At 31.7% G+C, this 12,233-nt stretch overlaps 1 protein-coding gene across 1 annotated transcript; it reads right to left on the reverse strand.

The window, feature by feature from the left end:
• Window positions 1-399: 399 nt before the first annotated feature.
• On the reverse strand, window positions 400-1,179 carry LOC135095229 (uncharacterized). The gene has a single exon (XM_063996011.1). The coding sequence runs from the start codon at window positions 1,177-1,179 to the stop codon at window positions 400-402; it is 780 nt and encodes a 259-aa protein (XP_063852081.1).
• Between the last annotated feature and the right edge of the window lie 11,054 nt (window positions 1,180-12,233).

Consider the following 12,233-nt stretch of genomic DNA (forward strand, 5'->3'; position numbering starts at 1 on the left):
CTTGGACAATTCTGACATACTTTTCTGGCACTCCTCTTTTTCTCGGGCCTCTCCATACTTCTTGCCGTGGGATCCTATCATACGCTTTCTCTAAGTCAATGAAAACCATATGTAGTACTTTCTGCTTTTCCCGATGTTTTTCCATATTCTGTCGAAGTGCGAAAATTCCGTCGACTGTCCCAAATCCCTTCATAAATCCTATCTGTTGCCGTCCGATACGCACCACTTGTCTCAGTCTACTGTCCAACATCCTTTCAAATACTTTAAGGGTATGAGACATTAGCTTTATCCCTCGATAGTTCTCACAGCTCTGGATGTCTCCCTTCTCCTTAAATATAGGTATCAGGGTACTTTCTCTCCACTTTTCTGGTATAACTTCCTTCTCCATTATTTTTCTGATCAGTTGGTGCAACATGTCCACTCCTTCTCCTTCCAAGACTTTCCACACTCTACTGGTATTCCGTCGGGCCCTGTTGCTTTGCCATTTTTCATTTTCTTCAGTGCTCCTTCAGCCTCTTGTCTTGTCACTTCCCCTACTAATTGTTCATTCGGTTCTCCATCATCTCTAATGAATCTCTCATTTTCTACATTTAGCAACTTCTCAAAATATTCTTTCCACCTTATTAGAATATCACTTTCCTTTTGTATCACAATCTCCACTTCATCCTTGACCTGTCTAACATGCGTAATGTCCTTTGTGCTCTTGTTTCTCATCTTGGCCAACTTAAATACTCTCCGTTGTCCTTCCTCGGTATCCAACTCTTCATAAAGTTTGTCATACCCATCCGACTTAGTAATTGCTACAGTTCTTTTCGCTTCCTTACTGCACATTTTGTAATACTCCTTATCTATATCTAGCCTTGTTGTTTCCCATCTTTCCTTTGCCATCTTCTTTGCTTGTATTTTCTGCTGCACCTCTTCATTAAACCACCATGTCTCTTTATTTTCCCATATCTTGCCAATACTTTCACCGAGCACTTCTTTTCCAACTCTCAAGATGGTTTCACTCACTCTATTCCACCATCCGTTTACCTCTTCTATTTCCATGTCCAGATCACTTAGCAATCTATCTTTAAAGGTATGTTTAAGATCTTGGTCTTTCAGTTTGAACCACTTAATCCTTCTCTCCGTCGTTACTTTCCCTTTCTGTCTGCGTGTAACAGTTATGGAGAGGTCCATGACAACCAGACGGTGTTGTGCCGTCACGTGGTCACCAGGTATGACCTTGTGCCTAACATGCCTAACATGCTGAAAAACACTCAAAAGACAGATTTCTGGTAACGTCTTTGATTTCCTCATATGGGAGGCTTTGCATGTCTTTTCAGTGTTTTTGAGCGTGTTACGCAATAAAGCACTAAAAGCCAGGGCAATCACATTACATGGGAATAAAACCAAATTTTACCAAGAACTGGCCTTTAAATGTTTTTGAGCTCCTTACATACCAAAACGCTAAAACGCATGAAAAATAAATTTTATGGAGAAACAGAATAACATTACCAAATACATGTATTTTGAGTGTTTTTCATCATGTTATCTAAAAAAACGCTTAAATACATGCAAAGAACCTTATGTTTGGGAAACGAAAGAACATTACGAGAAACGTGTATCATGAGTGATTTTTAAGTTTCTTCGGTACCAAAAAAGCTAAGGCCAACAAATAACACTCTTTAGAAAAAAAAAATAAATAAATAAATAAAAAAAAAATGGAAATTTTTTGTTTTGTTTTTCATCTTTATAGGTACCGAATTGCCAATATTCTGCCAAAATTCAGGGAATTTATGTGAAAAAAAGGACATTATCATGAAAGTTAATTATAGCTTTTTTTTCTGATTATGTACCAAAACTTAAAGTGCATGCAAAGCCACCTATATAGGTTAAACGACTTTACCAGAAACCTGTCTTTTCAATGTTTTTCAGCATGTTAGGCACTAATACGATAAATAATATGAAAATCAGTCAATATGTGAATCCAAAACAAAATTACTGAAAACGTGTCTTTTCAGTGTTTTACGTAAAAAAATGCTAAAGCGGATACAAACCATCCTATATGAAGAAATAGAATAACATTACCAAAAAGATATATTTTGAGTGTTTTTGAACTTGTTACCTACAAAAAATGCAAAAATGGATGTAAAGCACTCTATATTAGGAAACAAAAGGACATTACGAGAAACGTGTATAATGAGTGTTTTTTTAGTTTTAAAAGAACCACAAGGCAATAAACGTAAAAACTCGTGTATATAGAGAAATTTTTACATACCAAAATGATGAAATGCATGAATAACACTTTTAATCGATAAACAGAACTATCTTACCAAATTGTGTATTTTAAATGTTTTTCACATTCTTAGTTACAAAAATGCCAAATTACATGCGAAACTAGCTTCATTTGGGAAAAAAAATGACATTACCAGAAAAATGTCTTTTGAGTGTTTTTGAGCGTGATATGCAACAAAGCACTTAAAAGCAGAACGATCACATTACATGAGAATAAAACCAATTTGTACGAAGAATTTGCCTTTAAGTGTTTTTAACCCCTTATATACCAAACCGCTAAAACGCATGAAAAACTAACTTTATGGAGAAACAGAATAACATTACCAAAAACATGTATTTTGAGTGTTTTTGATCATGTTATCTATAAAAACGCTTAAGTACATGCAAAGAATATTATGTTTGGGAAACAAAAGGACATTACGAGAAACGTGTATTATGAGTGTTTTTATAAGTTTCTTAAGTAACAAAAAGCTAAAACTCACAAATAACACTCTATATTTAGAAAATCAAAAATAAAAAAATAAAATAAATAGGATTTTTTTTTTTTTGTTATTCATCTTCATAAGTACCGAGATGCCAAAATTCTGGAAAAATTCAGGGCAATTGTATGATAAAAGAATATTATCAAAAAAGTTAATTTCAGCTTTTTTTTTCGGACTGTTATGTACCAAACCCTAAAGTGCATGCAAAGCCTCCAATATGAGGAAATTAAACGAACTTACCAGAAATCTTTGTTTTGTGTGTTTTTTAGCATGTTAGGCACCAAAAGGATAAATAATAAGGATCTCACTCTATATGGGAATCCTAAACAAATTTACTAAAAACGTGTCTTCTCAGTGTTTTACGTAGAAAAACGTTAAAACGGATGCAAACTAACCAAAACCTTGCACAAACAAACCAAAACCTTGGTAATGCAAACATTACCAAAACCTTGTATTTTGAGTGTTTTTGATCACATCTATAAAAACGCTTAAATACATGCAAAGAACCTTATATTTGGGAAACGAAAGGACATTACGAGAAACGTGTATTGAGTGTTTTTAATAACCTTAAGTACCAAAAAGGTAAATCCCACAAATAACACTCTTTATTGAGAAAAAATAAATAAATAAATGAATAAAAAAAATAGGATTTTTTAAATTTTTTTTTATTTATCTTCATAGGTACCAAAATGCCAAAATTCTGGGAAAATTCAGGGCAATTATATGATAAAAGAATATTACCAAAAAAGTTAATTTTAGCTTTTTTATATACCAAACCCTAAAGTGCATGCAAAGCCTACTATATAAGGAAATTAAACCACCTGATCAGAAATCTCTCTTTTGAGTGTTGTTCAGCATGTTAGGCACCAAAACAATAAATAATAAAGAACTCACTCTATATGGGAATTCAAAACAAAATTACTGAAAACGTGTCTTCTCAGTGTTTTACGTAGAAAAACGTTAACACGGATGCAAACAAACCAATATAAAGAAATAGAAAAACATTACCAAAAAGGTATATTTTGAGTGTTTTTGAGCTTTTTACCTATAAAATACACGAAAATTGATGCAAAGCACTCTATAATGGGAAAGAAAAGGACATTGCATGAAAAGTGTATAATGAGTGTTTTATAGTTCAAAAGAACCATAAGGCAAAAAATGCAAAACCTAGTGTATATGAAGAAGTTTCATAGATACCAAAATGCTGAAACTCATGAACAACACTCTTAATTGAGAAACAGAACAATCTTATTAAATGTGCGTATTTTAAGTATTTTTACATTCTTAGTTTTCAAAACCCCAAATTGCATGCGAAACCAGCTTTATGTGGGAAAAAAATGACATTACCAGAAAAATGCCTTTCAGTGTTTTTGAGCGTGTTAGGCAAAGAAACACTGAAAAGCAGGGCAATCACACTTGGAATAAAACAAATTTTTAATAAGAACTTGCCTTTAAGTGTTTTTGAGCTTTTTATATACCAAAACACTAAAACGTATGCAAAATAAACTTTATGGTGAAACAGAATAACATTACCAAAAACATGTATTTTGAGTGTTTTTTATCATATTTCCAATAAAAACGCTTAAATGACATTACCAGAAAAATGTCTTTTAAGTGTTTTTGAGCGTGATATGCAACAAAGCACTAAAAAGCAGAAAAATCACATACCTTGGTTATAAAACCAACTTTTCCCAAAGCGCGCGGTGCCACTGTGCTTTATTGCGTAACACGATCAAAAACACTGAAAAGATATGCAAAGCCTCCCATATGAGGAAATTAAAGACGTTACCAGAAATCTGTCTTTTGAGTGTTTTTCAGCATGTTTGGCACCAAAACGATAAATAATAAGGAACTCACTCTATGTGGGAATCCAAAAGAAAATTACTGAAAACGTGTCTTCTCAGTGTTTTACGTAGAAAACATTGCGAGAAAAATGTATAATGAATGTTTTATAGTTCAAAAAATCCACAAGGCAAAAAACGCAAAAACTCGTGTAAATGCTGAAACTCATGAATAACACTCTTAATTGAGAAATAGAGCAACCTTACTAAATGCGTGTCAAAAACACTAAAAGGCAAGTTCTTCGTAAAAGTTGGTTTTATTCTCATGTAATGTGATTGCCCTGCTTTTTAGTGCCTTACTGCCTAACACGCTCAAAAACACTCAAAGACACTTTTCTGGTAATGTCATTTTTTTTCCCTCATAAAGCTAGTTTCTCATGGAATTTGGGGTTTTGGTAACTAAGAATGTAAAAAAAACACTCAAAATACACGCATTTAGTAAGGTTGTTCTGTTTCTTGATTAAGAGTGTTATTCATGAGTTTCAGTATTTTAGTATCTTAGAAACTTCTCCATAGAGTCAAGTTTTTGCGTTTTTTGACTTGTGATTCTGGTGAACTATAAAACACTCTTTTTACACGTTTCTCATTATGTCCTTTTTTTTTTTACCTTATATAGAGTGCTTTGCATCCATTTTCGAGTTTCTTTTTATGTAACAAGCTCAAAAACACACAAAATATACTTTTTTGGTAATGTTATTCTGTTCATTCATATTGGTTAGTTTGCCTCCATTTTTGCGTTTTTCTACGTAAATCTTTTAAAAGACACGTTTCCAGTAATTTTGTTTTGGATATCCATATAGAGTGACTTTCATATTATTTATCGTTTTGATGCCTAATATGCTTTTTGATGCCTTTTGCTTCCCAATATAGAGTGCTTTCCATCCATTTTCACGTTTTTTGTAGGTAACAATTTAAAAAAAAATCAAAATATACCTTTTTGTTAATGTTATTCTATTTCTTCATTTTGGTTAGTTTGCATCCTTTTTAGCGTTTTGTACGTAAAACACCGAAAAGACACGTTTTCAGTAATTTTGTTTTAGATTCCCATATAGATTGACTTCCTTGGGTTTTATCATGTTGGTTCCTAACATGCTGAAAAATACTCATAAGACAGTTTTCTGGCAAACGTTTAATTTCCCCATATAGGTGGTTTTGCATGCACTTTAGGGGTTTGGTACATAACAGTCCGAAAAAAAAGCTAAATTTAACTTTTTTGATAATGTTCTTTTTTCATATAATTTCCTGAACTTTGCCCGAATTTTGGCACCTCGTTACCTGTGAAGATGAATAAGAATGAAAAAAAAATCGTATTTTTTTATTTATTTACTTTTTTTTGTCAATAAAGAGTGTAATTTATGGCTTTTAGCTTTTTCGTACTTAATGAACTTAAAAACAGTCATAATACACGTTTCTCGTAATGTCCTTTCATTTCCCAAAAATACGGTTTTTTGCATATATCTAAGCGTTTTTATTGGTAACATGATCAAAAACACTCAAAATACGTGTTTTTGGTAATGTTATTCTGTTTCACCATCAAGTGTATTTTGCATGCATTTTAGTGTTTTGGTATATAAGTGTTTTGGTATATAGTGTTTTGGTATATAAGGCAAATTCTTGTTAAAAGTTAGTTTTATTCTAATGTAATGTGATTGCCCTGCTTTTTAGTGCTTTATTGCCCAATACGCTCAAAAAAACCCAAAAGACATTTTTCTGGTAATGTCATTTTTTTCCAACAAAAAGCTGGATTCGCATGCAATTTGGGGTTTTGGTAACTAAGGATGTGAAAAGCACTCAAAATAATCGCAATTAGTAAGATTGTTCTGTTTCTCAATTAAGAGTGTTGTTCCAGAGTTACAGCATTTTGGAATGTAAGAAACTTCTCAATATACACGAGTTTTTGCGTTTTTTGCCTTGTAGTTCTTGTGAAACTATAAAACACTCATTATACACGTTTCTCGTAATGTCCTTTTGCTTCCCAATATAGAGTGCTTTCCATCCATTTTCGCGTTTTTTGTAGGTAACAATTTCAAAAATACTTAAAATATACCTTTTCGGTAATGTTATTTTATTTCTTCATAATGGTTGGTTTACATCCGTTTTGGCGTTTTTCTACGTAAAACACCGAAAAGACACGTTTTTAGTAATTTTGTTTTGGATTCCCATATAGATTGATTTCCATGTTGTTTATCGTTTTGGTTCTTAACATGCTGAAAAACACTCATATGACCGTTTTCTGGCAAAAGACATTTAATTTCCACATATAGGTGGCTTTGCATGCACTTTAGGGGTTTGGTACATAACAGTTCCAAAAAAAAAAAAGCTAAATTTAACTTTTTTGGTAATATTCTTATTTCACATAATTTCCTAAAATTTGCCCGAATTTTGGCATTTCGGTACCTGTAAAGATGAATAAGAAAGAAAAAAATATTGTATTTATTTAATTTTTTATTTATTTATTGTTTCTCAATAAAGAGTGTTATTTGTGGCTTTTAGCTTTTTGGTAATTAATGAACTTAAAAACACGCATAATACTCGTTTCTCGTAATCTCCTTTCGTTTCCCAAAAATAGTGTTCTTTGCATTTATTTAAACGTTTTTATTGGTAACATGATCAAAAACACTCAAAATACATGTTTTTGGTAATGTTATTCTGTTTCACCATAAAGAGTGTTTTGCATGCGTTTTCGTGTTTTGGTATATAAGGAGCTCAAAAACACATAAATGCAAGTTCTTGGTAAAAATTCGTTTTCCTCCAACGTAATACGATTGCACTCCTTTTTAGTGCTTTATTTTCAATCACGCTCAAAAACACTCAAAAGACACTTTTCTGGTAAAGTCTTTTTTTTTCCCACAAATCTATTTTCCCATGCAATTTTGGGATTTGATAAGAATGTGAAAAGCAATCAAAATACACGTATTTATTAAGGTTGATCTGTTTCTCAATTAGGAGTGTTATACATGAGTTTTAGCATTTTCGTATCTAGAAAACCTCTCCATATACACGAGATTTTGCGTTTTTTGCCTCGCGGGTCTTATGAACTATAAAACACTCATTATACACTTTTCTTGCAATGTCCTTTTCTTTCCCAATATAGAGTGCTTTGCATCAATTTTCGCGTTTTTTGTAGATAACATGCTCAAAAACACTCAAAATATACCTATTTAGTAACGTTTTTTCTATTTCTTGATATTGGTTGCTTTGCATCCGTTTTAGAGTTTTTCTACGTAAAACACTGAGAAGACACGTTTTCAGTAGCTTTTTTTTGGATTCCCATATAGAGTGAGTTCTTTATTATTTATCGTTTTGGTGCCTAACATGCTAAAAAACACTCAAAACACATATTTCTGGTAAAGTCGTTTAATTTCCTCATATAGGAGTCTTTGCATGCACTTTAAGGTTTGGTACATAACAGTCCAATAAAAAAAAAAACCGGAAATTAACTTTTTTTGATAATACTCTTTTATCATATGATTGCCGTGCATTTTCCCAGAATTTTGGCATCTCGATAGCTATGAATATGAATAACAAAAAAAAAAAAAATTTTTTTTTTATATTTTTATTTTTTAATTTCTAAATAAAGACTGTTATTGGTGGGTTTTAGCTTTTTGGTACTTAAGGAATTTAAAAAAAACACTCATAATACATGTTTCTCGTAATATCCTTTTGTTTCCCAAACATAATGTTCTTTGCATGTAATTAAGCGTTTTTATAGATAACATGATCAAAAACACTCAAAATACATGTTTTTGGTAATGTTGTTCTGTTTCTCCATAAAGTTTGTTTTTGTATAGGTTTTAGCGGTCTGGTATATAAGGACATCAAAAACACTTAAAGGCAAGTTTTTGGTATAAATTGGTGTTATTCCAATGTAATATGATTGCCCTGCTTTTTAGTGCTTTATTGCCTATCACGCTCAAAAACACTTAAAAGACATTTTTCTGGTAATGTCATTTTTTTCTTACATAAAGGTGGTTTTGCATGCAATTCGGGGTTTTGGTAACTAAGAATGTGAAAAGCACTCAAAATACACGCATTTAGTAAGGTTGTTCTGTTTCTCAATTAAGAGTGTTATTCATGAGTTTCAGCATTTTGGTATCTAGGAACCTTCTCCATATACACGAGTTTTTTTTGTGTTTTTAGCCTTTTGGTTCTTTTGAACTATAAAAAACTCATTATACACTTTTCTTGCAAAGTCCTTTTGTTTTTTAATATAGAGTGCTTTGCATCAATTTTCGCGTTTTTTTGTAGAAAACAAGCTCAAAAACACTCAATATATACATTTTTGGTAATGTTTTTCTATTTCTTGATATTGGTAGGTTTGCATCCGTTTTAGCGTTTTTCTACGTAAAAGAAAGAAAAAACACTTTTTCAGTATTTTTGTTTTGGATTCTCATATAGAGTGAGTTCCTTATTATTTATCGTTTTGGTGCCTAACATGCTGAAAAACACTCAAAAAACAGATTTCTGGTAAGCTCGTTTAATTTCCTCATATAGGAGTCTTTGGATGCACATTAGGGGTGGGTACATAACAGTCCGAAAAAAAAAACTAAAATTTACTTTTTTGATAATTTTTGTTTTAACATATAATAGTCCTGAATTTTCCTAGAATATTGGCATCTCGGTACCTATGAAGATGAATAACAAAAAAAAAATCCTATTTTTTTATTCTATTACTTTTTTTTCTAAATAAAGAGTGTTATTTGTGGGTTTTAGCTTTTTGTTACTTAAGGAACTTAAAAACACTGATAATACACATTTATCGTAATGTTCTTTCGTTTCTTAAACATAAGGTTTTTTGCATATATTTAAGTGTTTTTATAGATAACATCATCAAAAAACACTCAAAATATATGTTTTTGGTAATTTTATTCTCTTTCTCCATAAAAGGTGTTTTGCATGCGTTTTAGCGTTTTCGTATGTAGTTAGCTCAAAAACACTTAAAGGCAAGTTCTTGGTAAAAGTTGTTATTATTCCCATGTAATGTGATTCCCCTGCTTTTTAGTGCTTTATTGCCTAACACGCTCAAAAACACTCAAAAAACACTTTTCTGGTAATATCATTTTTTTTTTCCCCACATAAAGCTAGTTTTGCATGGAATTTGGGGTTTTGGTAACTAAGAATGTGAAAAAAAACTCAAAACACAGGGTTTAGTAAGGTTGTTCTATTTCCTAATTAAAAGTGTTATTCATGAGTTTCAGGATTTTGGTATGTAAGAAACTTTTCTAATGCACACATTTGGTAAGATTTTCCGGTTTCAAAATTAAAAATGTTATTGATGAGTTTCAGCTTTTTGGTATGTAAGAAACTTCTTTATGTACACGAGTTTTTGAGTATTTTACCTTGTGGTTCTTGTCAAACTATAAAACACTCATACACGTTTCTCGTAATGTCCTCTTCTTTGCCAATATAAAGTGCTTTCCATCCATTTTTGGATTTTTTGTAGGTAACAAGCTCAAAAACACAACAAAATATATATTTTTGGTAATGTTATTCTTTTTCTTCATATTGGTTGGTTTGCATCCGTTTTAGCGTTTTTCTACGTAAATCACTGAAAAGACACGTTTTAAGTAATATTGTTCAGATTGCTGAAAAACACTGAAAAGACAGTTTTCTGGTAAAGTCGTGTAATTTCCCCATATAGGTGGATTTGCATGCACTTCAGAGTTTGTACTTAACTCCGGAATAAAGCTAAAATTATTTCTTTTACAATGGTTTTTTTTTTACAAAATTTCCATGAATTTTGGCAGAATTTTGGCATCTCGATGCCAAAATGAAGATAAATAACAAATTTTTTTTTCTCAATAAAAAGTTATTTGTGGGTTTTAGCTTCTTGGTACTTAAGGAACTTAAAAACACTCATAATACTCATTTTCGTAATGTCCTTTCATTTTCCAAACATAGGGTTCTTTGCATGTATTTAGGCATTTTTATAGGTAACATGAACAAAAACACTCACAATACATGTTTCTGGTAATGTTATTCAGTTTCTCCATAAAGGGTGTTTTCCAAGCGTTTTAGCGTTTTGGTATGTAAGAAGCTCCAAAACACGTAAACGCAGGTTCTTGGTAAAAGTTGGTTTTATTCCCATGTAATGTGATTGCCCTCCTTTTTAGGGCTTTAGTGCCTATCACGCTCAAAAACACTCAAAAGACACTTTTTTGGTAATGTCATTTTTTTTCCCACATAAAGCTAGTTTTGCATGCAATTTTTGGTTTTGGTAACTAAGAATGTGAAAAGCACTCAAAATACATGCATTTGGTAAGGTTGTTCTGTATTCTTAATTAAGAGTGTTATTTCTGAGTCTCAGCATTTTGGTATCTAAGAGACTTCTCCATATACACCGAGTTTTGCGATTTTTGCCTTGTGGCTGTTGTGAAACTATAAAACACTCATTATACACGTTTCTCGTAATGTCCTTTTGTATCCCAATATAGAGTGCTTTCCATCCATTTTCGCTTTTTTTGAAGGTAAGAAGCTCAAAAACACTCAAAATATACCTTTTTGGTAATGTTATTCTATTTCTCCATATTCGTTGGTTTGCATCCGATTTAGCGTTTATCTACGTAAAACACTGAAAAGATACTTTTTCAGTAATTTTGTGATGGATTCCCACATTTAGTGACTTCCATATTATTTATCGTTTTGGTGGCTAACATGCTGAAAAAAAAACACAAAAGACAGGTTTCTGGTAAGGTCGTTTAATTTCCCCATGCATGATGCATTTCCCCATGCTAAAGTGCATGCTTTGCATGCACTTTAGGGTTTGGTACATAACAGACCGAAAAAAAAGCTAAAATCAACTCTTTTTCATAATGTTCTTTTTTCACACAAATTCCCTGAATTTTTCACAGAATTTTAGCATCTCGGTACCTATGAAGATGAATAAAAAAAAATCCTATTTTTCTAATTATTTATTTTTTTTTTCTCTATAAAGAGTGTTATTTGTGGGTTTTAGCTTTTTGGTACTTAAAGAACTTAAAAACACTCATAATACACGTTTCTCGAAATGTCCTTTCGTTTCCCAAACATAAGATTCTTTGCATGTATTTAAGCGTTTTTATAGGTAACGTGATCAAAAACACTCAAAATACATGTTTTTGGTAATGTTATTCCGTTTCTAAATAAAGGGTGTTTTACATGCGTTTTAGCGTTTTGGTATATAAGGAGCTCAAAAACACTTAGAAAAAACACTTGGTAAAAGTTGATTTTATTCCCATGTAATGTGATTGTCCTGCTTTTTAGTGCTTTATTCCCTATCATGCTAAAAAAAAAAAAAAAAAAACACTTACAAGACACTTTTCTGGTAATGTCATTTTTTTTTCCCACATAACGCTACTTTCACATAAACTTTGGGGTTTTGGTAACTAAGAATGTGAAAAACACTCAAAATACACGCATTTGGTAGGCTGTTCTGTTTCTCAATTGATAGTGTTTTTCAGGAGTTTCACCATTTTGGTATCTAAGAAACTTCTTCATATATACGAGTTTTTGCGTTTTTTGTCTTGTGATTCTTCAGAATCTATAAAACACTCATTATACACGTTTCTCGTAATGTCCTTTTGTTAACCAATAGAGAGAGCTTTCCATCGATTTTCGCGTTTTTTTGTAAGTAAAAAGCTAAAAAAAAACCTTA

This window comes from Scylla paramamosain, chromosome 48, assembly GCF_035594125.1.
Source record: "Scylla paramamosain isolate STU-SP2022 chromosome 48, ASM3559412v1, whole genome shotgun sequence".
Lineage (NCBI taxonomy): Eukaryota > Metazoa > Arthropoda > Malacostraca > Decapoda > Portunidae > Scylla > Scylla paramamosain.